Source organism: Pongo abelii, chromosome 13 (genome assembly GCF_028885655.2).
Source record: "Pongo abelii isolate AG06213 chromosome 13, NHGRI_mPonAbe1-v2.0_pri, whole genome shotgun sequence".
NCBI classification, from domain to species: domain Eukaryota; kingdom Metazoa; phylum Chordata; class Mammalia; order Primates; family Hominidae; genus Pongo; species Pongo abelii.
In genome coordinates this window covers 24,607,165-24,633,910 of record NC_071998.2, presented here as the reverse complement: position 1 = coordinate 24,633,910, position 26,746 = coordinate 24,607,165, and the positions used below count along the sequence as shown (strand labels likewise).

The following is a 26,746-nucleotide window of genomic DNA, read 5'->3' as shown; positions in this document are numbered from 1 at the left end:
TAACACGGTGAAACCCTGTCTCAAAAAATTAGCCGGGCATGGTGGCGGGCACCTGTAGTCCCAGCTACTCAGGATGCTGAGGCAGGAGAATGGCATGAACCCGGGAGGCGTAGCTTGCAGTGAGCCAAGATTGCGCCACTGCACTCCAGCCTGGGCAACAGAGAGAGACTCTGTCTCAAAAAAAGAAAAAGAAAAACTGTCAACCAAGAATCTTACATCTCACGAAACTAACTTTAGAAAACGAAGATAAAAACAAAATTTATTGCTAGCAGGCAGACTTGCCTTACAATAAGTACTAAAAGAAATTCTTCAGACTATAAGCAAGTAAACCCAAATAGAATTTCAAATCCACAAATCCACATGAAAAAACAAAGAGCGCTAGTAAAGATGATTATGTAATTATAAAAGGCAGTATAAATGCATATTTCTTCTTCTCAACTGATTTAAAAAACAACTGTATAAAATAATATGTATAAAATTATATTTTAGGCCTATAACCTGTAGAAGTATATTTGATAATTATAACATCAAGGAGATAGATGGGATCAAAGTTGTGTTAGAATAAGAAAATGATACCAGATCACAACTCAAACCTACAGGAACAAATGAGGGAAGCCATAAGTGGTAAATTTTGTATAAGAGGAGGGCTAGGCGCAGTGACTCACACCTGTAATCCCAGCTCTTTGGGAGGCCAAGGTGGGCAGATCACTTGATGTCAGGAGTTCGAGACCAGCCTGACCAACATGGTGAAACTCCGTTTCTACTAAAAATACAAAAATTAGCGTGGTGTGGTGGCACATGCCTGTGATCCCAGGTACTCAGGAGGCTGAGGCACAAAAATTGCTTGAATTCAGGAGGCGGAGGCTGCAGTGAGCCAAGATCATGCCACTGCACTCCAGCCTGGGCAACAGAGCAAGCCTCTGTCTTTAAAAAAAAAAAAAAAAAAGACTGGGCACTGTAGCTCTCACCTGTAATCCCAGCCACTCAGGAGGCTGAGGTGGGAGGATCACTTGAGGCTAGGAGTTCAAGGCCAGCCTGGGCAACGTAGTGAGATTTAATCCCTAAAAGAAATTTGTAAAATTACCCAGACGTGGTGGTATGTGCCTATAGTCCCACCTACTCGAGAGGGTAAAGCGGGAGGATCACTTGAGGCCAAGAGTTCAAGACTGCAGTCAGCTATGATCATGCCACTGCATTCCAGCCTGAGTGACAAGAGTGAGACCCTGTCTCCAAAAATTAATAAAGCTATAAATATATATGTTTGTTATCTTTTTCAGCTTCTTTAATAGATATAGCATTATATAAAGTTCTAACAAAGTAGTATTGGGTTTATAACATATAAATGTGATATGTATAACAATAACTGCACAAAAGGGGAGAAGAATAGAGCTGTGTAAGGGTAAACCTTCTGTATCTTACTGGAGTTAGTATAAATCTGAAGTAGATTCTGATAAGATGTATATGGTAAGCCCTAGAGGGACCATTAAGAAAACAACTCAAAAAATGTAGTGAAAAATATAATTAAAGGAATTACACTATAAAAAATATTGACAAAATGCAAACGAAAATAGGAAAGGAGTATTAGAATAACAAAAAAGACATGAGACTTATAGAAAACTAAAAAAGACGAACATAAATCCAGCTATAACAGTAACATTAAATGTGAATGGATTAAGCAAAAGCAGAGATTTTTGAGTTTTGATTTATTTATTTTTTATAGAGGTGGAATCTCACTCTATTTCCCAGGCTGATCCCGAACTCCTGGGCTCAAGCAGTCCTCCCACCTTGGCTTATCAAAGTGCTGGGATTACAGGCATGAGCCAGTGCACCCAGCCAAAAGCAGAAATTTTTTAGACTGGATTTAAAAAACAAGATCCAACTATATGCTCTCTTGAGATGGAGTCTTGCTCTGTTGCCCAGGCTGGAGTGCAGTGGCATGATCTTGGCTCACTGCAACCTCCGCCTCCCAGGTTCAAGCAATTCTCCTGCCTCAGCCTCCTGAATCGCTGGGATTACAGGTGGGTGCCACCACGCCTGGCTAATTTTTTTGTATTTTTAATAGAGACAGGGTTTCACCATGTTGGTCAGGCTGGTCTCAAACTCCTGACCTCATGATCTGCCTACCTTGGCCTCCCAAAGTGCTGGGATTACAGGCGTGAGCCACCGCACCAGGCCATGGAGACAATCTTTATAGTCAAAGATACAATGAGGCTGAAAGTTAAAGAATAGAAAAAGTACACCATGTAAACAGTAGCCATAAGAGACTCCAGGTGATCCTCATAGGGTCCTGGAAACAGGACTTGTCCTAAACCTAGTTTAGCAGCATGGATGCAGGCGCCACCAGACATTCACAGAGCTCTAGTCAGTCAGACTGTGGATCATGGCTTCTGATTATTTATAATCCCCAGATGACTTTCAGAGTCGAGAGCATTCCACTAAAGTCATCCATGGCTACAATTTTAAGGAGATTCAAGTCTACACTGGAGATATGGGGCCTAAGGAAAAAGAAGATTTATTCTGCGTTTTTGTTATTTGTTTTGAAACAGGGTCTTGCTCTGTCACTTAGACTGGAGTTCAGTGGTGCGATCACAGTTCACTGTAGCCTCAACCTCCTGTGCTCAGGAGATTTTCCCACCTCAGACTCCTGAGTAGCTGGGACTGTAGGCCTGCATCACCACTCCTGGCTAATTTCTTGTTTTTGTCCTTTTTTTTTTTTTTTTTTTTTTTTTTTGGTAGACACAGGGTTTCACCATGTTCCCAGGTGATCTCGAACTCCTGGGGTCAAGCGATCCTCCCACCTCAGCCTCTCAAAGTGCTGGAATTATAGGCATGAGCCACCACACTTGGCCTTTTTTTGACTTAGGCAAAACGTCGTATACTTTAAAGCATATTCCAGTGTCTAATGCTGGGCCCTGAAATTGTCAGAAAAGGCCCACTCTGCCAGATGAAGGGAAGATAGGGAAGAAGCGTTGACTGCATACTTCCCTCAACTCTGATTCTGGAGTTGCAGGGCATGGAGGGGAAGACCAGTGTGGCTAGCAAATTTGGGAGTATGAAAATGAGTAGTTGCAATTTTCATTTCCAGCTCTTTTCGTTTTTATTAAAGATTTCATTCATACCTGTGAAAAGCTCTGCCATGAAGGAGACTGTGGACCATGCTCTCGCACATCAGTTATTTCCTGCAGATGCTCTTTCAGAACAAAGGTAAATCCTAAACAATGCTAGAGTTGTTGCCATCAGTGTTTTCTTTAAAATGGTGATTATGGGAGGGGAGGAATCAAAATAACCTCAGTAGAACAGGTATGGGAAGTGGTTGTGGCACTCAAGGTCCAGAGGACTATAGTGGGATAAGGCAAATATACAGATCACTCTACTAAATACAGGTGTGATAGCCTGAAAAGGGGAACAGCACTGTTGCAAGGAGTCAGCCAACTAAGAAGTTAGAGGAAACACAGTCCATATGACCACCGACTTGTGGCACCAACTTTTGATACCAATTGAAAGTTCAGTGGTCCCTAAGACCACCTGCGAGGCTTGATAATTTGATAAAAGGACCGCTGAACTTGCTGGTGGTTACACTCATGGTTAGAGGTTTACTACAAGGAGGTTACAGTTTTATTACAAGGAAAAGGATACAGATTAAATCAGCCAAGGGAAGAAGTATGTAGGACAGAGTCCAAAAAAGTACCAAAGGTGGAACTTCATTTGTCCTTTCCCCGTGGAGTCAGGAAAGTATTACTCTCTCCGCGTCAGTGTGTGCCAGCATATATGGAATGTTGCCAACCAGGAAAGTTCACCCAGGCCTGTGTGTTCAGTTTTTATTGGTGCTCTATTGTGCAATCATAGTTGACTGCCCATGTGGCTAATCTCAGTCTCCAGTCTCTCCAGAGGTCTACCAATACCATGTGACCCAAAACCCCTGCCCTAAAACTATCCAGTGTGGCCAGCCTGCTCCTAAATCACGTAATTGGACTATCCAGTGACTCAAGACTCCAGGCAAACAATGACACTTCTATCAGGCATGGCATTCCACTAGGCTTAGAGATCACCTCTCCGAAGCCAAGTACAAAGGCCAGACTCTCTTTAAGCAAGGTTTAATTCTTCACTGTACATCTGTTTTGTCAGTTTCTACTTTCTGGTGAAAGCCTGGATAGTTTTTTTTGTTTTGTTTTGTTTTTTAATTTTTTTTATTTATTTATTTTGAGACAGAGTCTCACTCCATCACCCAGGATGGAGTGCAGAGGCGCAGTCTCGGCTCACTGCAGCCTCCACCTCCCAGGTTCAAGTGATTCTTATGCCTTAGCCTCTGGAGTAGCTGAAATTACAGGTGCATGCCATCACACCCGGCTAATTTTTGTATTTTTAGTAGAGATGGGATTTTGCCATGTTGGCCAGGCTGGTCTCAAACTCCTGACCTCAAGGGATCCTCCTGCCTCAGCCTCCCAAAGTGCTGGGATTACAGGTGCACACCACCACTCCTGGCTAATTTTTGTATTTTTAGTAGAGGTGGGGTTTCACCATGTTGGCCAGGCCGGTCTTGAACTCCTGACCTCAGGTAATCTACCCGCCTCAGCCTCCCGAAATGCTGGGATTGCAGACGTGAGCCACTGTGCCCAGCCTACCTTGGATAGTTTTCATCAGACTTTATGTTCTAAAAAGTGTTCGGGTGATTCAGCTTGGGGAACACACTGAGTGTTGATTAGTCACTTCAGTGTATGTCAGCATCTGTCCCAGCAGAGCACAAGCCAGGGTGAAGGCAGAACTGTGAACCGCTGGTTCCGTTCAACACAGTGCAGGGTCTGGCAGCATCTGACTTGCAAATAATTCTGAGGATATAGTCCATAAATGGGAAGCTAGTTTAATAGGAAAACTTCAGAAAAAAGGGAAAAGTAGTATAATTTACATGTTACAAAAGTTGTGTAATCATATATGGGTTTTTTCCTGAAAGAAATTACAATATACGTAGGATAACAGAGGCATTTTGAATGTCAGGTATGGGACCACTTTTGTACTTTGCAAATACTGTATTAAAGACTGTGAGATGCTGTGATTTGGCAATCATAAATTTAGTAATGCCCAGAGATGCTATTTGTGATCTTTGTGACTGAAAATTGTAAGCAGGGTTGGGACATGTAAGCTGGAAGTGGCTGCTGTCAGTTTTCTTCATTCTCCCACAATCCCTCTTTCTATCTCTACATTTTCTTGCTTCTCATTGACTCTTTGTCCTCACTCCCTCTAATAGTGGACTCCATGGCAGTGAGTGTATTCTTGAAAAGCTATGTGTAAGTTGAATTTTTGCAAGTAGAAGTCCTTAAATTGCAGGAGGAGCTCACTGTCAATACAAACTCTGTTAAACCTGTTCGATGAAGTAAAAAAAAAAACTCTTCAAAAACTGATAATTGGCTGGGCGTGGTGGCTCACGCCTGTAATCCCAGCACTTTGGGAGCCTGAGGTGGGCGGATCACGAGGTCAGGAGATTGAGACCATGGTGAAACCCCGTCTCTACTAAAAATACAAAAAATTAGCCGGGCACGGTGGTGGGCACCTGTAGTCCCAGCTACTCGGGAGGCTGAGGCAGGAGAATGGTGTGAACCCAGGAGGCGGAGCTTGCAGTGAACCAAGATTGCACCACTGCACTCCAGCCTGGGCGACAGAGCAAGACTGTCTCAAAAAAAATAAAATAAAATAAGCTGACAATTATCACCTCATTGTTTAACTAGATTTTTCATGAATATGGGTTTTCTATACATGGTTTTTGTAATGGAATGGGCTTTTCCACAGAAGTGAGTTTTCTAGATAAATAAAACATTTCTTAAAACTTCAAAGGTTGTTTTCATTTCATCACTTTGGTGGGACTCTGATAACTGTATGCTGTGTCTGTGTCTTCATAAAGCATGCTATGTTTAAGTCTTTATGGTAATTCATGTGCAGGAATTTATGGGAGTTCTGCCTTTCCTGACATTTGTAGATAACCACTCCTGCATATCATTTCTTCCGTATAATCCAGTGTTCACTGATGGGAGCATTAACTCAGTTTCATGAGTCACTTTTGCTTTATATCTGTAGAGAGCATATAGGGAACTTTTTCATATCATCAATCCCAGGCACCTCATTTTTTATCTGAAATGTATATTTTCCAGCCAAGAACCTTTTATTACTTAGAACTCTTCACATCTGTTATCAACTTCAGTAGCTGCTTTTTTTGTTTTGTTTTTTTTTTTCAGGATAATTTTTACTAAGAGGGGACTTTTAAAGTCATTTTTCTCATTTCTGAGTACATGGCAACCTGTAAATGACATCAAAGCCAAAATCAGATGTAGAAGCCGGGCAGCTAGCCAGACTCATTCTACCCCAAGTGACTGACTTGCTTCCCACACACCAGCATCACTACACACGATTTTTAGGATCATGCCTCAGCAAAATTACATGATAGACCTTGTAGACCACTCACATGTAATGGAAACCACAGTAAGAAAACTTTAGAGGCCAAACCAAAGATCCTGCTTTATTTCACTTTGCTGTAGTTTGGTGATATTATCAGGTGTGCTCTGAAGTGTGTTGAGCCGTTTGTCCCTGCATTAAATGGTACAGATTGTTATCTGTTTTCAATTCTTATATCTGCTTTTTATGGCTTTTTCTGTCTGTACCCTTGTTAGGTGATGACTTCTCTTTCCTTTGCATACCTTTAGCAGCCCCTCTTTCTATTCAGATATTGTAATTATTAGTCTTCTGTGAATTTGGAGACCAGACCACAAAGATTGTTAGAATTGTATTTTCATGAAAAGTCTGTAAGCCTGGAGTCCTCTTGTGAGTAAAGCTCATTCATATAGGGATTAGGCTCGCTCCAGACATGGCAAGTGAAGTTGGTGAATAAGTGACTATCAGAGAAGTACAGGATATTTGGAATATTCTTGTTACCTTTGGCATTATATTATAGTTGTATTATTTTAATTATTCCTAAAGTAGTTACCGTTTCTTTTTCTTTTTCCATAGGAGCTTCCATGTACCAGTCTCAAAAGTGAAGGTATGACTGGGGTGGGGCATGAGGGAATTTTTGGGGTGAAAGTGTCGTCACTCTGCATCTTGTTAGGGAGTTGGGTTATGTATTTGCAAAATTCAGTGAAGGCATACTTAAGATTTGTGGTATAACTTTCACCTCAAAAGGAAAAAAATATAAATTGAATTCTAATTGATGAAATGCTGAAAAATATATGCTAAGTGCACTCATGTCTACAGCTTGCTTTGAAATGCATTAAAAAAATTAGTGGGTAGGCAGAAGAATGGATATGTATCTGAAAAAGTATGTTAATGGTAGAATCTAGATATGGGCATATGGATGTTCACTGTAAAATAGTTTGAACTTTTTTTCTTTTTTCTTTTGAGACGGAGTCTCACTCTGTTTCCCAGGCCAGAGTGCAGTGGCGTGATCTTGGCTTACTGCAACCTCCACCTCCCAGGTTCAGGTGATTCCCCTGCCTCAGCCTCCCAAGTAGCTGGGATTACAGGTGCCCACCACTACACCTGGCTGATTTTTGTATTTTTGGTAGAGACGGGATTTCACCATGTTGGCCAGGCTGGTCTCTAACTCCCGACCTCAAGTGATCCACCTGCCTCGGCCTCCCAAAGTGCTGGGATTACAGGCATGAGTCACCACACCCGGCCTCGATTCCTGTTTTTATAACCGTCACATACTGTTGTTGAAGCCACTTTAAAACCTTTTTGGAAAAGTGATGGAAGATAAAGATATACAAAATAAAAGGTCTTATTGTAGTTGGAAAGAAAGCTGTAGTGGTTAGGAAGCTTCTGGATGCAGGTAACAAAACCCAAGAAAAAGTGACTTTTACGATAAGGGTGTTTACTGCCACACCTGATAGGAAATCTGGAGGCAGAACAAGTCCGAGATTGGTTAATTTTAGCTCAGTGATTTTGAAGACTTCAATTTGGCTCCTCTGTGGTTTTCTTGATTTTCTCCTCGTGGGTATGTTAGCTGCTGCAACTTCACACATTGGGTCTCTGCCCAACAACATCTAAACAAAATCCATGAGGAGAGTGTTGATCTTCTCTTCCTATGTAAGAGCAAGGAAAACAGTCCTGAAAGGTTCTCAATACACTGTGTCCAATGCTTCTGCCTAAAACTGTCACTAGCAAAGTGAATGGAATTACCATGGTGGGTAAAGCTACACAACATCCACCCCTGGAACTGAGGAGCACACTGGCCCCCAATTTCTGAACAAAATTAAGGCTGTCTTTGCCTGAAAGAGAAGAGTGGCTGTTTGGGAGGTACCCAGCAATATCTGCCTCAAAACCGTATTTAAACTTTTGGTTCAGTGTGCCATCTGTTTCAAGAAAAAAGTTTGGTTATTAAAAACATAATTTGGGTCCAGGCCTGGTGGCTTATGCCTGTAATCCCAGCACTTTGGGAGGTCAAGGTCACCTGAGGTCAGGAGTTCAAGGCCAGCCTAGCCAACATGTTGAAACCCCATCTCTACTAAAAATACAAAAATTAGCCAAGTATGGTGGCGCACGCCTGTAATCCCAGCTACTCAGGAGGCTGAGGCAGGAGAATCACTTGAACTCAGGAGAGAGAGATTGCAGTGAACTGAGATCACACCATTGCACTCCATCCTGGGTGACACAGTGAGACTCTGTATCAAAAAAGAAACAAGAAAAACATAATTTGGGCCAGATGCAGTGGCTCACATCTGTAATCCTTATGCTTTGGGAGGCCAGGGCTGGGGGATCACTTAAAGCCAGGAGTTAAAGACCAGCCTGGGCAACATAGTGAGACACTGTCTTTGCAAAATAATTTTTAAAGTTAGCCAGGCATAGTGGCATGTGCCCGTAGTCCTAGATACTCGGGAGGCTGAGGCAGAGGATTGCTTGAGTCCAGGAGTTTGAGGTTGCAGTGAGCTGTGATTGTGCCATTGCACTCTAGCCTGGTGACAGAGCGAGACCCTATCTCTAAAACAATAAAACAAAATAATAAAAACATAATTTGAAAAAATACAAAATTAATACACTTATGAAGTTTAAAAAAAAAATATGAAGTGAAAGATGAAAATTTGCCTCTAATAGTAGTTTGTTAGTTAGGGTTTCAGATCTTTTTCCCTATTCATACAGATGTATAAACATGCCAGCATAGTTTTGTTTTTCCCCTAGATTTAGGCTCATACTAAAGATACTGTCTGCAGCTTATTTTCCCTCACTAATATCTCAAAGACGTATTTCCATGTCAGTATGCATAACTCTTGTTCTTGCAGAGTATTCCATATGTGGATCTACCATGTCATAGTTCACCATGGCCCTTTTGGTGGTCATTTAGGTTGTCTCCAGTTTTTCCCCATTATTAATAAGCCGAAACCGTCCTGTCCCACTTTTTATAACTTTATGATGCAAAATTTCAACCATATGTGAAAGTGGAGAAACTGATATAATGAATCCCCACGTACCTACGACCTGTCATCATCAGTTGTCAACATTTTACCTCTCTTGTTTTCATCCATCTCTCCTTCCCTACATTTTATTTATGCTGAAGTACTTTGAAAACAAATCTCAAATGTCATTTCACCCATAAATACTTCAGTGGTTAGCCCACTTTTTTTTAGTTGAAATTCACATAACATAATTAACCATTTTAAATGTACAGTTCAGTGGCACTTAGTTCTTTCACAATCTTGTTCCAAAATATTTTCTCTATCTTACATTTTTTCTTTTTCTTCTCCTTTATTTTATCTTTTTTGAGACGGAGTTTTGCTCTTGTTGCCCCGGCTGGAGTGCAGTGGCGCAATCTTGGCTCACTGCAACCTCCACCTCCTGGGCTCAAGCAATTCTCCTGTCTTAGCCTCCTGAATAGCTGGGATTACAGGCACCCACCACCATGCCTGGCTAATTTTTTTGTATTTTTAGTAGAGACAGGGTTTCACCATGTTGCCCAGGCTGGTCTCGAACTCCTGGCCTCATGTAATCTGCCTGCCTCAGCCTCCCAAATTGCTGGGATTACAGGCATGAGCCACCGTGCCCGGCCTTTTTTTAAATTTTATTTTAAAAATATGTTGAGACAGGGTCTCACTTTGTTGACCAGGCTGGTCTTGAATGCTTGGTCTCAAGTGATCCTCCCATGTTGGCCTCCCAAAGTGCTGGGGAAAAACATTTTCATCACCCTGAAAGGAAGCCCTGTATTAATTAAGCATTTACTCCCCACTCAGTCCTCCCCCAGGTAACCACTGATCTGCTTTCTATCTGTATGGATTTACTATTTTCGAATACTTCATCTAAATGGAGTCACAATATGTATTCTTTTGTGCCCTGCTTCTTTCACTTAGCATGTTTTCTAAGTTTATCATACTGTAGTATATATCAGCACTTCATTCCTTTTTATGATTGAATAATAATTCATTTTATGAATATACATTTTATCCATTCACTGGTTGATGGATATTAGAATTGTTTCTACTTTTTGGCTATTGTGAATAGTGCTGTTATGAACATTTGTATACAAGTTTTTGTTTGAATACCTATTTTCATTTCTTTGGGGTATATACCTAGGAGTAGAATTGCTGGATCCGATGGTAATCTTGTGTTTAATTTTTTTGAAAAACTGCCATTCTGTTTTCCACAGTGGCTGTACCATTTTATATTCCTACCAGCAATGTATGAGGGTTTCATTTTCTCCACATCCTTGCCAATACTTGTTATTTTCTGTTTTTGTTTTTGTTTTTGTTTTTTTGAGATGGAGTCCCACTCTGTTGCCCAGGCTGGAGTGCTGTGGCGCTATCTCGGCTCACTGCAAACTCCGCCTCCCAAGTTCAAGTGATTCACCTGCCTCAGCCTCCCGAGTAGCTGGGATTACAGGTGCCCGCCACCGCGCCCGGCTAATTTTTGTATTTTTAGTAGAGACAGGGTTTTACCATGTTGGTCAGGCTGGTCTCGAACTCCTGACCTCGTGATCCGCCCACCTCAGCCTCTCAAAGTGCTGGGATTACAGGCGTGAGCCACTGCACCCGGCCGTTTTTGGGGCTTTTTAAATCATAGCCATCCTAGTGAAGTGATATATCACTACCACATGATGTGATGTCTCTGATATCTCAATGTTGGGTTTTAAAATCTATTTATTATTTGAGACAGGGTCTCTCTCTGTCGCCTTGACTGGAGTGCAGTGGCAGATCACAGCTCACTGCAGCCTTGATCTTCTGGGCTCCAGTGGTCCTGCCACACCGCCTCCCAAATAGCTGGGACCACAGGCATGTGCCACCATGCCCTTGGCTTAATTAACTTTTAATTAAGTTTTAAAAACTTAATTTTTAAAAGTTTTTGCAGGGCTGGGCGCAGTGGCTCACGCCTGCAATCCCAGCACTTTGGGAGGCCAAGGCAGGCGGATTACTTGAGGTCAGGAGTTCAAGACTAGCCTGGTCAACAAGGTGAAACCCCGTCTCTACTAAAAATACAAAAAATTAGCCGGCATGGTGGCGGGCACCTGTAATCCCAGCTACTCGGGCGGCTGAGGCAAGAGAATCGCTTGAACCCAGGAAGCGGAGGTTGCAGTGAGCAAGTTTTTGTAGAGACGGGGTCTCATTATGTTGGCCAGGCTGGTCTCAAATTCCTGGGCTCGAGCAATCCTCCTACCCTAGCCACACTTAAATTTTTTATAGAAACATACACTCAGCCAGCCTTCCATATCCACGGGTTCCATATCCATGGATTCAACCAACCACAGATTGAAAATATTCAAAGAAACAAATTACATCTGTACTGAACATGTACAAAATTTTTTCTCATCATTTTGTAAACAATACAGTATGACAACTATCTACATAGCATTTACATTATATTTGGTGTTGTAAGTAATCTAGAGAAGATTTGAAGTATAAGGGAGGGTGTGCATAGGTTATATGCAAATATTATACCATTTTGTATAAAAGACTTCAATATCTGTGGATTTTGATATCCAAGGGAGGTCCTGGAATCAGTCCCCCATGGACTCCAAAAGTTTATACACCCATCTACTAAGATGAGCATGCCTTTTTCTCCACACCTTAAACCCTACCATTGCTATTTTTTTTATTTTTTGACAGTTTTAAAGGTGAAAATTGATATTTTAATATGCATTTTCAGCTGGGCAGAGTGGCTTACACCTGTAACCCCAACATTTGGAAGGCCAAGATGGGAGGCTTATTTGAGCGCAGGAATTCAAGGTTACAGTGAGCTATGTTAATGCCACTGCACTCCAGCCGGGGTGACAGAAAGAGACCCTGTCTCTTTAAAAAAACAAAACAAAAAAAAAACTGATGGCTGGCCATGGTGGCTCACACCTGTAATCCCAGCACTTTGGGAGGCCAAAGCAGGTGGATCACCTGAGGTCAGGAGTTCAAGACCAGCCTGGCCAACATGGCGAAACCCTGTCTCTACTAAAAATACAAAAATTAGCCGGGCGTGGTGGCACACACCTGTAATCCCCGCTACTTGGGAGGCTGAGGCAGGAGAATCGCTTGAACCTGGGAGGTGGAGGTTGCAGTGAGCCAAGATTGCGCCACTGCACTCCAGCCTGGGCAGCAGAGTGAGACTCTGTCTCAGAAAAAGAAAAAAAAGCAAAAAGGCCAGGTGCGGTGGCTCACACCTGTAATCTCAGCACTTTGGGAGGCCATGGGAGGTGGATCACCTGAGATCAGGAGTTCAGGACCAGCTTGGACAACATGGTGAAACCCTGCCTCTACTAAAAATACAAAAATTAGCCGGGTGTGGTGGCAGGCACCTGTAAGCCCAGTTACTTGGGAGGCTGAGGCATGAGAATCACTTGAACCTGAGAGGTGGGTGTTGCAGTGAGCCGAGATCACACCACTGCACTCCAGCCTGGGCGACAGAGAAAGACTCCATCTCAAAAAACAAAACAAAATAAAAAAAACTGCATTTACATTATTACAATTGTATTATTACTATTGTATTCTTTGAGCCTATAGTTATTCAAATATTTGTTGAATGAATGTTCATATCCTTTGTCTGTTTTTTTTTTCTTTTTAATTTGCCACAGCAGATGCTACATTTATGTGTGACAAGCGGTGTAACAAGAAACGGTTGTGTGGACGGCATAAATGTAATGAGATATGCTGTGTGGTAAGTGGACTTATTAGGCATAATCAGATTCCATTCATCCAGGGGCTGGGCTTCTGGAAGCCTGAGCCATGTGGAGAATGCAGCTCAGATTTAAAAGTCACTGGGACGGGCCCCTAAGCAGCAGTCAGAGAGTTCTCATAGTCCACGTAACCTCTCTGCAAAGAGACAGACTGGGCCTTTTTAGCCTCACCCAGGTCAAGAAGTCAGCCAGCGGCATCTGGTAGCAACACAGAGAAAGAGAAAGAGGAAAGAGAAGGTCTCACACCCCAGAGCCCAAGACCCCTAGATGAGCACACAGTCTTCTGCAGAAGATTGTGTGTTGTCCCAACACAAACTGGCCTGGACTTAGCAACTCAGGCTTCGGGTTTCATGTACTGCTTAGGTCAGGTCAGTAGGAAAAATTATTAGGACATTTTTAAAAAAGATTTTTAAAAATAAAATATTTATTTAAAATGTTTGCTTTTATGGAACTAATTAAATCACTAGCTGGCTATTTGTACTCTGTTATCTCATATACTCTTATATATATAAAAAAGATAACATGTATGTTATATATGACATGATAACATGTATATATAAATGTGTATGTATGTATTAGTCCATTTTCACACTGTCAGTAAAGACATAACCCAAGACTAGGCAAGTTACAAAAGAAAGAGGATTAATGGCTCTACAGTTCCAAGTGGCTGGGGAGGCCTCACAATCATGGTGGAAGGCAAGGAGGAGCAAGTCACTTCTCACATGGATAGCAGCAGGCAGAGAGAGTTTGTCCAGGAAACGGCCTTAGAAAGCCATCAGATCTCATGAGACTTATTCACTATCACGAGAACAGCACAAGAAAGACCTGCCCCCACGATTCAATTACCTCCCACCAGGTCCCTCCCACAACATGTGGGACGTCAAGATGAGATTTGGATGGGGACACAGCCAAACTATATCATTCCGCCCCTGGCCCCTCCCAAATTTCATGTCCTCACATTTCAAAACCAATCATGCCTTTCCAACAGTCCCCCAAAGTCTTAACTCATTTCAGCATTAACTCAAAAGTCTACAGTCCAAAGTCTCATCCAAGACAAGGCAAGTCGCTTTGCCTATGAGCCTGTAAATTCAAAAGCAAATTAGTTACTTCCTAGGTCCAATGGGGGTACAGGCATTGGGTGTATACAGCCATTCCAAATGGGAGAAATTGGCCAAAACAAAGGGATTACAGGCCCCATGCAAGTCCGAAATTCAGTGGGGCAGTCGAATCTTAAAGCTACAAAATGCTCTCCTTTGACTCCATGTCTCACATCTAGGTCACGCTGATGCAAGAAGTGGGTTCCCATGGTCTTGGACAGCTCCACCCATGTGGCTTTGCAGTGTACAGCCCCCCTCCCAGCTGCTTTCACAGGCTGTCATTGAGTGTCTGTGGCTTTTCCAGGCACACAGTGCAAGCTGTCAGTCGATCTCCCATTCTCGGGTCTGGAGGACAGTGGCCCTCTTCTCACAGCTCCACTAGGTGGTGCCCCAGTAGGGACTCCGTGTGGGGGCTGCAACCCCACATTTCCCTTCTGTAATGCCCTAGCAGAGGTTCTCCACGAGAGCCCACCCCGCAGCAAACTTCTGCCTGGACATCCAGGCGTTTCCATACATCTTCCGAAACCTAGGCAGAGGTTTCCAACCTCAGTTATTGATTTCTGTGCACCCGCAGGCTCAGCACCACATGGAAGCTGCCAAGGCTTGGTGCCTGCACTCTGAAGCCATGGCCCAAGCTCTGTGTTGGCCCCTTTCAGCTGCAGCTGGAGTGTCTGGGATGCAGGGCACCAAGTCCCGAGGCTGCATACAGCAGGGGGACCCTGGTTGCCAGCCCACAAAACCATTTTTTCCTCCTGAGCTTCCAGGCCTGTCATGGAAGGGGCTGCCATGAAGACCTCTGATGTGCTCTGGAGACATTTTCCCCATTGTCTTGGGGTTTTACATTTGGCTCCTTGTTACGCAAATTTCTGCAGCCAGCTTAATTTTCTTCTCAGAAAATAGGATTTTCTTTTCTGTCACATTGTCAGGCTGCAAATTTTCCAAACTTTTATGCTCTGTTTCCCTTTTAAAACTGAGTGCCTTTAACAGCACCCAAGTCACCTCTTGAATGCTTTGCTACTTAGAAATTTCTTCCACCAGATACCCTTAATCATCTTCTCAAGTTCAAAGTTCCACAGATCTCTAGGGCAGGGGCAAAATGTTGCCACTCTCTTTGATAAACAAGAGTCACCTTTGTTCCAGTTCCCAACAAGTTCCTCATCTCCATCTGAGACCGCCTCAGCCTGGACATTATTGTCCATATCATTATCAGCATTTTGGGCAAAGCCATTCAGCAAGTCTCTAGGAAGTTCCAAACTTTCCCACATTCTCCTGTCTTCTTCTGAGCCCTCCAGACTGTTCCAACATCTGCCTGTTACCCAGTTCCAAAGTCACTTCCACATTTTCGGGTATCTTTTCAGCAGTGCCCCCACTCTACTGGTACCAGTTTACTGTATTAGTCTGTTTTCACACTGCTGATAAAGACATATCCGAGACTGGGCAAGTTACAAAAGAAAGAGTTTTAATGGACTTACAGTTCCAAGTGTCTGGGGAGGCCTCACAATCATGGTGGGAGGGAAGGAGGAGCAAGTCACGTCTTAACATGGATGGCAGCAGGCAGAGAGAGAGAGCTTGTGCAGGGAAACTTGGCCTTATAAAGCCATTAGATCTCATGAGACTTATTCACTATCATGAGAACAGTACAGGAAAGACCTCCCCCACCATGATTTAGTTAACTTCCACCAGGTCCTTCCTACAACATGTGGGAATTCAAGATAAGATTTGGGTGGAGACATAGCCAAACTGTATCAGTGTATATATACATAAACAACATAACACAGTACCAATAGCAAGGTAGTACGTGTGTATGTATGCATATAACATACCTAATTATTTTTTAAATTTATATATTTAAGTGAAGAGTGATGAATTGTGCAAGTATTATAAACTAGTGTTGGAAGGCTTAAAGACTTCCTCTTATTTTAAAAAAATTTGCAGCCAGGCATTGTGGCTCACACCTGTAATTCCACTTTTGGAGGCCGAGGTGGGTGGATCTTGCTTGATCCAAGGAATTCAAGGCCAGCCTTGGCAACATGGTAAAACCCCATCTCTACCAAAAATACAAAAATTAGCCAGTTTCATAACCTGGTCTCTAAATAAATAAATAGATTTAAATGTAAAAATAAGGCTGGACGCAGTGGCTCATGCCTGTAATCCCAGCACTTTGGGAGGCCAAGGCGGGCAGATCACTTGAGGTCAGGAGTTCCAGACCAGCCTGGCCAACATGGTGAAACCCTGTCTCTGCTAGAAATACAAAACTTACCTGGACATTGTTGTGGGCACCTGTAATCCCAGCTACTCAGGAGGCTGAGGTAGGAGAATTGCTTGAACCCAGGAGGTGGAGGTTGCAGTGAGCTGAGATCGCACCACCACACTCCAGCCTGGGCAACAGAGTGAGACCCTGTCTCTGTCTCTCTCTCTCTCTCTCACACACACACGATGTAAAAATAAAATATATTTTTTTTAAATTTCAAACTGGCTCACGCCTGTAACCCCAGCACTTTGGGAGGCCAAGGCGGGCGGATCATGAGGTCAGGAGATTGAGACCATCCTGGCTAACATGGTGAAACCTCGTCTCTACTAAAAATATAAAAAAATTAGCCAGGCATGGTGGTGGGCGCCTGTAGTCCCAGCTACTCAGGAGGCTGAGGCAGGAGAATGGTGTGAACCTGGGAGGCGGAGCTTGCAGTGAGCCAAGATTGCGCCACTGCACTCCAGCCTGGGTGACAGAGCGAGACTCCATCTTAAAAAATATATATAGGTATACATATCAAATATATGCAGAAGCAAAGAGACTAGTATAGAGAGTCCCATATACACAACATCCAGTTTCAGTATTGATCACCTCATGACGAATTTTGTTTTATCTTCATCCCCACCTACTCTCCCTTCTGTGGCTATTTTGAAGGTATTTCCAGACATCATTTTATCCATAAATGTGTAGAGCTTTGTTTTTATTAATCTTGTTGTTATTTATGGAAAATATAAAATGAAGACCATTTTATGAACAAATATAAATCTCTTTTCCCAGGATAAGGAGCACAAGTGTCCTTTGATTTGTGGGAGGAAACTCCGTTGTGGCCTTCATAGGTGTGAAGAACCTTGTCATCGTGGAAACTGCCAGACATGCTGGCAAGCCAGTGAGTGTCTTTACTGTTTAGTTTATTAGAAGAGTTTTTTAGAAATTCAGACATAATATACTTTGAGAGATTGATTTACTTAGAATTGTATGGATTCTTGAACTAAGCCTTTGTATTTCCAATATGTTGAGACTTTTTTTAAAGTTACTTCTAATGCTGTGTTGTAGTCCCTGAATGTGCAAAACTTGGGATATGAGCAGTGATCCTGAGATGGGGCCTAGTTCGTTAATAGATTCCTTCTCTGCTACCTGCCTCATATGTGTTATTAACCTAGGTTCTGTCCTCAACAATCTTCTTTCTCTATAATATTAGCAGCAGTTTGCAAACTTTTTGGTTGTAGGGCTCATTTACATTACTAAAAAGTATCCTAAAGAGTTATTTTTATGTGAGTTTGTTTATCTTTATCTACCATATTAGAAATTAAAACTGAGAAATTTAAAAAATAATTGATTAGTATATTTAAGAATAATAATATACTCATTGCATGTAATCACAAAAATTTTTTTAAATAACTTTTCAAAAAAATAGAATAGTGGATACTTGGTTTAATAGAAGATAGCTGGATTCTTATATCTACTTCTGCATCCAATCTGTCGTGATATAGTTGAGGCATATGAAAAAAATCCAGCCTTACATAGATAGCCTTACACAGGAGAAGGGAAGAGTATTTTAAAGATGTTTTCAAATAATTATTGATATTCTTTGAGATTACACCAAAATTCAACCTCATTTTAGAAAGGACTTGACTCAGTGTTTTTGTTCTCTGTCACAAAAATTTATTGGACTTTCTTGTGCTTTGAACGGATCTTTTCACCCGTGCATGATTATAACAGCCTGCGTTGATCATTTGGAAAATAATTCTTCACTGAGTTATGTGATCCTTGAAATGTTGATAAATTTCCTATTATAATATTAAAAACTCAGTCATTAATATAATCTCCAGTCTAGAAATATGTTGGGAAAAGTATTGGGAAGTTGTCAGGGTCATAGTAATAAATGAAACTTCATATCTGTGCATGCCTTTTTCACCAGCTTAGCTTTAATAAAATAAAAGTTTAATAAAATAAAAACCTCTTTTGAAAAAAGTGGCACCCCCAAAAATTCTCCTGTAAAAATACAAGCAAAAATGTGTGTGTTTGTGTGTGTAAATATGTACGTGCACATCCCAAACTCAGAAAGGGTTCTTTTGTTTTACCTGCTGCTCCACCAGGTTTTGATGAATTAACCTGCCATTGTGGTGCATCAGTGATTTACCCTCCAGTTCCCTGTGGTACTAGGCCCCCTGAATGTACCCAAACCTGCGCTAGAGTCCATGAATGTGACCATCCAGGTGAGTACCAACTTGTCTTCACACTTCAGCCTGCTCACACCATGTCATTTAGGATCCTGCTGTGTAACTGTCTTCACTGCTCTACAGTCATGCTGTGATGGCTGCCCCTTGCTCCTGGCTCAGGGGCTGCCTCTGTGAAAGTGGGTCTGTGATCTGGGCCACAGCTTGGAATCACAGTGCCCTCCATTGGTTTACTCTAGGGATGTCAAACACACCTAAACAACGTTGGAAGACACCCCAGCTGATCTTATCTCTCAAGAACTTTTCTTTCTTTGTGGTCTCCACTTTGGTGCATGTTTTGAAATTTAGCATCTTTTTACAAAATTAAGAGTGACTTTTTTGTTGTTATAGAAGCAATATATATTTATCGTATTAAAATTAAGAAAATAGAGGCCAGGGCCAGGCGCAGTGGCTCATGCCTGTAATCCCAGCACTTTGGGAGACCAAGGAGGGGCAGATCATGAGGTCAAAAGATTGAGACCATCCTGTCCAACATGGTGAAACCCCGTCTCTACTAAAAATACAAAAATTAGCTGGGCATGGTGGTGCACGCCTGTAGTCCCAGCTACTTGGGAGGCTGAGGCAGGAGAATCGCTTGAACCCGGGAGGCAGAGTTTGCAGTAAGCTGAGATTGCACCACTGCACTCCAGCCTGGCGACAGACTAAGACTCTGTCTCAAAAAAGAAAATAGAGGCCAGGCACAGTGGCTCATGCCTGTAATCCTAGCACTTTGGGAGGCCGAGGTGGGCGGGTCACTTGAGGTCAGGAGTTCGAGACCACTCTGGCCAACATGGTGAAACCCTGTCTCTACTAAAAATACAAAAGTTAGCCAGGCACTGTGGCGGGCACCTGTAATCTCAGCTACTCAGGAGGCTGAGGCAGGAGAATTGCTTGAATCCGGGAGGCAGAGGTTGCAGTGAGCCAAGATTGTGCCACTGCACTTCAGCCTGGGCAACAGAGTGAGACTCCATCTCAAAAAAAGAAAAAAAAAAGGCCAGGTGCAGTGACTCATGCCTGTAATCCCAGCACTTTGGGAAGCTGAGGCAGGTGGATCACCTGAGGTCAGGAGGTTGAGACCAGTCTGGCCAACATAGTAAAAACCCTGTCTCTACTAAAATACAAAACTTAGCCTGGTGTGGTGGTGGACGCCTGTAATCCCAGCTACTTGGGAGGCTGAGGCAAGAGAATCACTTGAACCCGGGAGGCAGAGGTTGCAGTGAGCCAAGATTGCGCCATTGCACTCCAGCCTGGGTGACAGAGTGAGACTCTGTCTCAAAAAAAATAATAATAATAAAATAAAGTCAAAAGTTTGAAATTAAATAATCTATTATATGTCACCTCCTAAGAATTATACCTTATATATATTTCTCAGGGTCTTTGCCATGTGCAAATATATATGTTTGCATTTTTCCCCCAACGTAAAAGTAGGATCCTACTGAACTTAATGCTTTTAACTAGCTTTTTTTCCACTCTTATTATTATATTTTTGATCTGTCCCCTTGTCAGTATTTTTTTACAATATAAATTTTTAATTTCAATTGAGTGTCCTGTTACATGGATGGGCTATGACTTATTCAGTCAGTCTTGTGTTGCTGGACATTTTAGTGTTTCCAGTTTTTCTCTGATAAACTGCTCAGATACCAGGCCGACAACCATTTGACATCACTCAATTTCCGTATCTGTCAAGTCTAGTTGCTGGCTTTTCTCTAGCACCATACCGGGCCCATCATTTCATTTTACCAAACACCAGAGGCAAACCTGAAGTAATTCAGGGGACCAGATTTGATACCCACAGTTAGTCTGGCAATATGATTCAGATTTAAAACTAGAAAACTAGCTCTTAATTTTTTAAGTTAATGGAGTAAAACAGAACTTAACAAATTCTTCATTAAGTGGAATGTTCCCTCCTTCCTTGGGGATCTTAGGATAGCCCTCCCGGTGTAGTTTGCAAGCCCCTCCTGTGGCATTCATACCAGCATGAAGTACATGCCCAGGCCAGTCCCCACCCATTCCCTCCTTTACATTTACCTGCGGGTGAAGTCCAAATGCTGCTGGGCAAGGTCCATAGTAAGAACTTCACCATTTGTGAATTGTGTTGTTTTAGCCTATTTTGTTCCCCATTCATTTCCATTTTCTTACGTGTTTATTGTATTTCTAACATGGTGTCAGACACAGAGGGAACTTCAGAGGAAGAGAAAAATACCCTGTGACCTTGAGGTTCTTATGTTCTCCCTGAGAGGAGGACAGTAGTTTAATACACATGATACAACCATCCTTCACATGAAGATGGGCTAAATAATGTGGCAGCAACCCATCTGCATAGGAACTGAGATACCAGGAAGTGTGAGGGAGCTCAGGCTAGAGTGTGGTCAGCCAAGGAAAGATTCATTGTAGGAGGTGAGTTTTGATGAACCTCCCCTTATAGGCAGTAATGAAATTGGAAGGAGTCAGCAGAAGCATTTTAGATGGAATTAATAGCAAAGATATCTGAGCAGAAGTGAGCAGTTGCTGTTAAAGTAGGGCCAAAAGAATGACGTAGTAGAATTGAATGGACCATATGGCTGTGCTGCAAGAGATGAAATGGGAAAGCTGCCTCCTCTGCTTCTGTTTTGGCATGTCTCTTCCGCCTTGGTTGGGTTTCTTTTTCTCACTCATGCTTGGCCTTCAACACTTTAACATAAAGCAAGGTTCTTTTTACTTTCCTGTGACCATTTTTCAAAAGTACTCCCAGTTTCTGAATTTAAAAGTTTCATGCCGTATGCCACTTATATGATGTATAATGGTTTACATGGCTTTATTTAGAAAGTATTCCTAAAGTTACCTTTCTCTTTCTGCAGTATATCATTCTTGTCATAGTGAGGAGAAGTGTCCCCCTTGCACTTTCCTAACTCAGAAGTGGTGCATGGGCAAGCATGAGGTAAGTTTTCTCTCTCAAGTGCTCATTGTTCCAGGCAGAGGTTCATGATTTTATTACTTAAGAATTGTTAGTCTCATTGTTTGTCAAAGTAAATACACTCAGAAGTAGAAGCTTTCCATTGCTGAAAAATTTTTTCTTAAGATATAATTTGCATACAACAGAATTTACCCTTTTTATTGTACAGATCCATGAGTTTTAACAAAGGCATACATACCATCAAACCACTACCACAATCAAGATGTAGAACAGTTCAGTCACCCCCAAACATCCTTCATGCCCCTGTATACTCAATGTCCCCTACTTCCAACCCCTGAAAACCAATGATCTGTTGTCTGTTCCAATCATTTTACTTTAAAATACCAAATTTTTTTTTAATAACCTCCTTATTTCTGCAAGAATGGCAATAATCAAAAAATAATAGATGTTGGCGTGGATGTGGTGAAAAGGGAACACTTACACTGCTCACCGGTGGGAATGTAAACTAGTACAACCACTGTGGAAAACTGTGGAGATTCCTTAAAGAACTAAAAGTAGATTTACCGTTTGATCCAGCAGTCCCACTACTGGGCGTCTACCCAGAAGAAAAGAAGTCATTATATGAAAAAGATACCTGCACACGCATGTTTATAGCAGCACAATTCACAATTGCAAAAATGTGGAACCAGCCCAACTGCCCATCAGTCAAGTGGATAAAGAAATTGTGGTGTATCTATACGTACCATGGAATACTACTCAGCCAGGAACGAAATAATGGCATTCACAGCAACCTGGATGGATTTGGAGACCATTATTCTAAGTGAAGTAACTCAGGAATGGAAAACCAAACATCGTATGTTCTCAATTATAAATGGGAGCTAAGCTATGAGGACGCAAAGGCATGAGAATGATACAATGGACTTTGGGGACTCTGGGGAAAGGATGGGAGGCGGGTGAGGGATAAAAAACTACACACTGGGGTGAGCACGGTGGCTCACGCCTATAATCCCAGCACTTTGGGAGGCCGAGGCAGGCAGATTACAAGGTCAGGAGTTCGAGACCAACCTGGCCAACATGGTGAGACCCCATCTCTACTAAAATAATTAGCCGGGCCTGGTGGCGCATCCCTGTAATCCCAGCTACTTGGGAGGCTGAGGCAGGAGAATTGCTTGAACTCGGGAGGCGGACGTTGCAGTGAGCCAAGATTGCACCACTGCACTCCAGCCTGGGCAACAGAGCAAGACTCCGTCTTGAAAAAAAAAATAAATTTTAAAAACTACACATTGGGTACAATGTACACTCCTCGGGTGATGGGTGCACCAGAATCTCAAAAATCACTACTAAGGAACTTATCCATGTAACCAAATACCACCTGTTCCCCCAGAACTATTGAAATAAGAAAAAAGAAAAAAAAATCACTGATTGCAGGTCACCATAACAGATATAATAATGAAAAAGTCTGAGATGTTGCGAGAATTACCAAAATGTGATGCAGACACGAAATGAGCGTGTGCTGTTGGAAAAGTGGAACAGATAGACTTGCTGGACACAGGGTTGCCACAAAGTTTCAATTTGTAAAAAATGTGATATCTATGAAATGCAATAAAGTGAAGTCCAATAAGTAATGCATATTTATTGTACAGTTGAGAAGATTTAATTCTGCTACTGAGAAAGAAATACTCTACCATTCTGGCATATAAACCACCAGACATGTACACATTTTTCCTTGCTCTGGTTAAGATGATACTGTTTGCTACATTCCAACTGTCCTATACCAAAAAAAAAAAAAATTTACTGTTTTCTAACCTGCTTTTTTTGCATCATGACGTATTGGCCAACATTTCATGAAACTCTCTTGACATCTATAACAACATGCCATATTCTTTTATCTTCATGGACGTATATTCCTCCACTGATTTCCTGTGGGTGGTTCTCAAGTCCTTGGTATTTACTCTTTTCTGTATGTCTCACCTTTTCCAGTTTATCCATTCTAAAACATCAATGTGTTATCTTTGTATTGATGGCTTATTAAGACTTCATTCAACAGATAACGAGTATGAGTACCTACTATGTGCTAGGTAACAGGCTAGGTTTGGGTGATTTGGAAGTGAACGAGACTAACCCTTGCCCTTATGAAGCCTTCACTTTGGGTCAGGAGGCAGGCATGAAACAGACAATAGTAATAATGCGGGAAATACAGAGGGCTAAGGAGGGTGGAAGGGCTCTCCAGGTGTTCTGGAAGAATTAACATCCTAAAAGATAGTGAGAAGAAAGTAATGTGGAGAGGATGACAGGGTAGAGCATGGGCAAAAATTATCCCCATTGCCCTGGTAGTAGAATGGGTAAGTGTTTAATGATGAGAACTACATTCTACTAAAATATGGATTCCAGTGCGATGGGAAATATGTATGTCCTAGATGTTGGAGGTCTCTTCGAGGGGAGAAGTTGTGTGTCACTGCAGTAGAAGTATATCCCTCATTTCAAGGGTTCATGAAATAATTTGAGTGAGTATATAAGACTAGCCTTTGGTCCTACAAGAGTAAAATTTCAGCAGCTTTTTCTTATGGTGAGGAAGCCTGGAAACAGGCCATTTTTCAAGAAAAAAAAAAAAATGAATTGGGGGTTCCATGCCCTGTTGTCTCTTAATTTTTTAAACGACAGGACTGCCTGAAGCTGTGGAGACCATGAGTTGGGAGACATGAAGAGAGTTAAGTATTTAATTACAGAAAACAGCCTTCTAGCCTGGGCACCCTAGTGGGATCCTGACTCTACAAATAATACAAAAATTAGCTGGGTTTAGTGGCGTGCCTGTACTCCCAGCTACTTGGAAGGCTAAGGCAGGAGGATCACTTGAACTCAGGAGTTCAAGGCTGCAGTGAGCCGTGATCGTGCCACTGCCCTCCAGCCTAGGCAACAGAGCAAGATTCTGTCTCAAAAAAAGCAAAACAGGCCAGGCGTGGTGGCTCACGCCTGTAATCCCAACACTTTGATAGGCTGAGGCAAGTGGATCACCTGAGGTCAGCAGTTCAAGACCAGCCTGGCCAACATAGTGAAACCCTGTCTCTACTAAAAATACAAAAATTAGCTGGGCATGGTGGCACACACCTGTAGTCCCAGCTACTTGGGAGGCTGAGGCAGGAGAATCGCTTGAACCCAGGAGGTGGAGGTTGCAGTGAGCTGAGATGGCGCCACCGCACTCCAGCCTGGGCGACAGAGCAAGACTCTATCTCAAAAAAAAAAAAAAGCAAAATAAAACGAAAAAATGGCCCTGCCATCAGTCTCAGCACCCTGAGCTAAGGTTGCCCTCCACCCCACATCTATAAGAATTAGTCTATTGACTCTGCTTTAGCAGTTCAGAAAGGAGGGAAAAGATCATCTGCCCCTCCCAGTTAGTCATAGCATTTTCAAGCACTCCCTAGTTATCTAGTTACATTTGTTTGTTGTCACTTTGGAAAGTTTATGTCCCAGATCACATTTTTGGCTTCTGCTACAAATCCTTTTGAGTCATAACAGGGATTATTAAATAAAGTTAAGATTTGTTTTCTTCATCTCAAACTAACCTTTCAGACTTTGAAAATCAAACTGATTTTTTTCAGATAAATAGAGCTTTTTTAAAAATACAGCTTTTAAGCTGGATGCGGTGGCATGTACCTATAGTCCCAGCTAATCAGAAGACTAAGGCAAGAGGCTTACTTGAGCCCAGAAGTTCAAGTCCAGCTTAGGCAACATAGTGAGACCCTGTCTCTAAAAATTAAAATAATAATAATCCTTATTTTAAAAACTGAGCTGAGTGTGGTGGTTCACGCCTGTAATCCCAGCACTTTGGGAGGCCAAGGCAAGTGGATCGGTTGAAGTCAGGAGTTCAAGACCAGCCATCTGGCCAACATGGCGAAACCCGGTCTCTACTAAAAATACAAAAATTAGCTGGTCATGGTGGTACACACCTGTAACCCCAGCTACTCGGGAGGCTGAGGCTGGAGAATCACTTGAACCCTGGAGGTGGAGGTTGCAGTGAGCCCCGAGATCGGCACCACTGTACTCCAGCCTGGGCAACAGAGTGAGACTTCGACTCAAAATAAATAAATAAATAAATACAAACTGTTATTGCCAGATGCAGTGGTTCACACCTGTAATTTCAGCACTTTGGGAGGCCTAGGCGGGTGGATTGCTTCCACTCAGGAGTTGGAGACCAGCCTGGGCAACATGGTGAAACCCCATCTCTTAAAAAAAAATACAAAAATTAGCTGGGTGTGGTGGCATGCACCTGCAATCCCAGCTACTTGGGAGACTGAGGTGGGAGGATCACCTGAGCCCCAAGAAAGTCATAATCACACCATTGCACTCCAGCCTGGGCGACAGAGTGAAACCCTGTATCCGAAAAACAAAAACAAAAAAACCCTGCTATAAGCTCAGAAATGTTTAAAGAGAAAGTTAAAACTCACCCCAAATCCCACATGGAGATGAGAATCTGGCTACTTCTGTCTCTCCTAGTTTCGGAGCAACATCCCCTGTCACCTGGTTGATATCTCTTGCGGATTACCCTGCAGTGCCACGCTACCATGTGGGATGCACAAGTGTCAGAGACTCTGTCACAAAGGGGAGTGTCTTGTGGATGAGGCCTGCAAGCAGCCCTGCACCACCCCCAGAGCTGACTGTGGTCACCCGTGTATGGCACCCTGCCATACCAGCTCACCCTGCCCTGTGACTGCTTGTAAAGCCAAGGTGGGTATTTCTGGCCACAGATGCAGCCTTGACTGTAGTTCTGAGGCTACTAGTGAGTCCAGAACTGTCTACAGTGACCCCTGGGCATGCATCTTAATCAAGGGTCATTGGTTGCAAATAACCTCAAGTTAGAGAAAGGTAGAGTAAGTCATACAGGTTTCTGCCTGCCCAACTTGGTATGGCCTTTTGATTCAGCAGGTACCCACTGCCACCGGACCAGTCTGTGTCTCCCTTGGATCAGATTCTCAATAGTCACTGATTGTTTACTCCATTTATTTAATAAATGTATAAATGTCTTTTGTGCAAGACATAGTATGAGGTGCTAGGGATAAATTAGTGAACAAGAGACACATGGTTCCTCACAATCTGATAGGACAGATACTTGATTATTACTTAGATAACTAATTATGGCTGTGGTGTCATGAGGGAGTAGTTTAAGCC

At 42.5% G+C, this 26,746-nt stretch overlaps 1 protein-coding gene and 1 long non-coding RNA gene across 7 annotated transcripts in view; one reads left to right on the top strand and one right to left on the bottom strand.

Annotated features, from left to right (window-relative positions):
• The window catches only part of NFX1 (nuclear transcription factor, X-box binding 1), an 80,464-nt gene that overhangs the window by 34,894 nt on the left and 18,824 nt on the right, over positions 1-26,746 (top strand). For 2 of the 5 annotated variants that reach the window (XR_008509548.2, XM_024252262.3), the window contains exons 10-16: positions 3,107-3,204; positions 6,994-7,024; positions 13,028-13,107; positions 17,252-17,360; positions 18,571-18,690; positions 21,528-21,607; positions 26,075-26,305. Coding sequence is in view for 3 of the 5 variants with exons in the window: in XM_024252262.3 (XP_024108030.2) it covers positions 3,107-3,204; positions 6,994-7,024; positions 13,028-13,107; positions 17,252-17,360; positions 18,571-18,690; positions 21,528-21,607; positions 26,075-26,305 (749 nt within the window). In the remaining 2 variants the exon portion in view is untranslated. Of the gene's footprint in view, positions 1-3,106; positions 3,205-6,993; positions 7,025-13,024; positions 13,108-17,251; positions 17,361-18,570; positions 18,691-21,527; positions 21,608-22,159; positions 23,205-26,074; positions 26,306-26,746 lie in introns of those variants that run through there. The other 3 variants (XR_008509547.2, XM_024252261.3, XM_024252263.3) reach the window with 2 other exon arrangements.
• Positions 7,031-26,136, bottom strand: LOC129047796 (uncharacterized). 2 transcript variants are annotated; one of them, XR_008509550.2, is made up of 3 exons: positions 26,026-26,102; positions 25,711-25,803; positions 25,362-25,488 (listed from the first exon to the last, which is right to left on the bottom strand). It is a non-coding gene; the product is annotated as an uncharacterized LOC129047796 (long non-coding RNA). The 2 variants fall into 2 exon arrangements; XR_010136431.1 differs by lacking the exons at positions 25,362-25,488; positions 25,711-25,803 and adding an exon at positions 7,031-8,066 and having other exon boundaries at positions 26,026-26,136.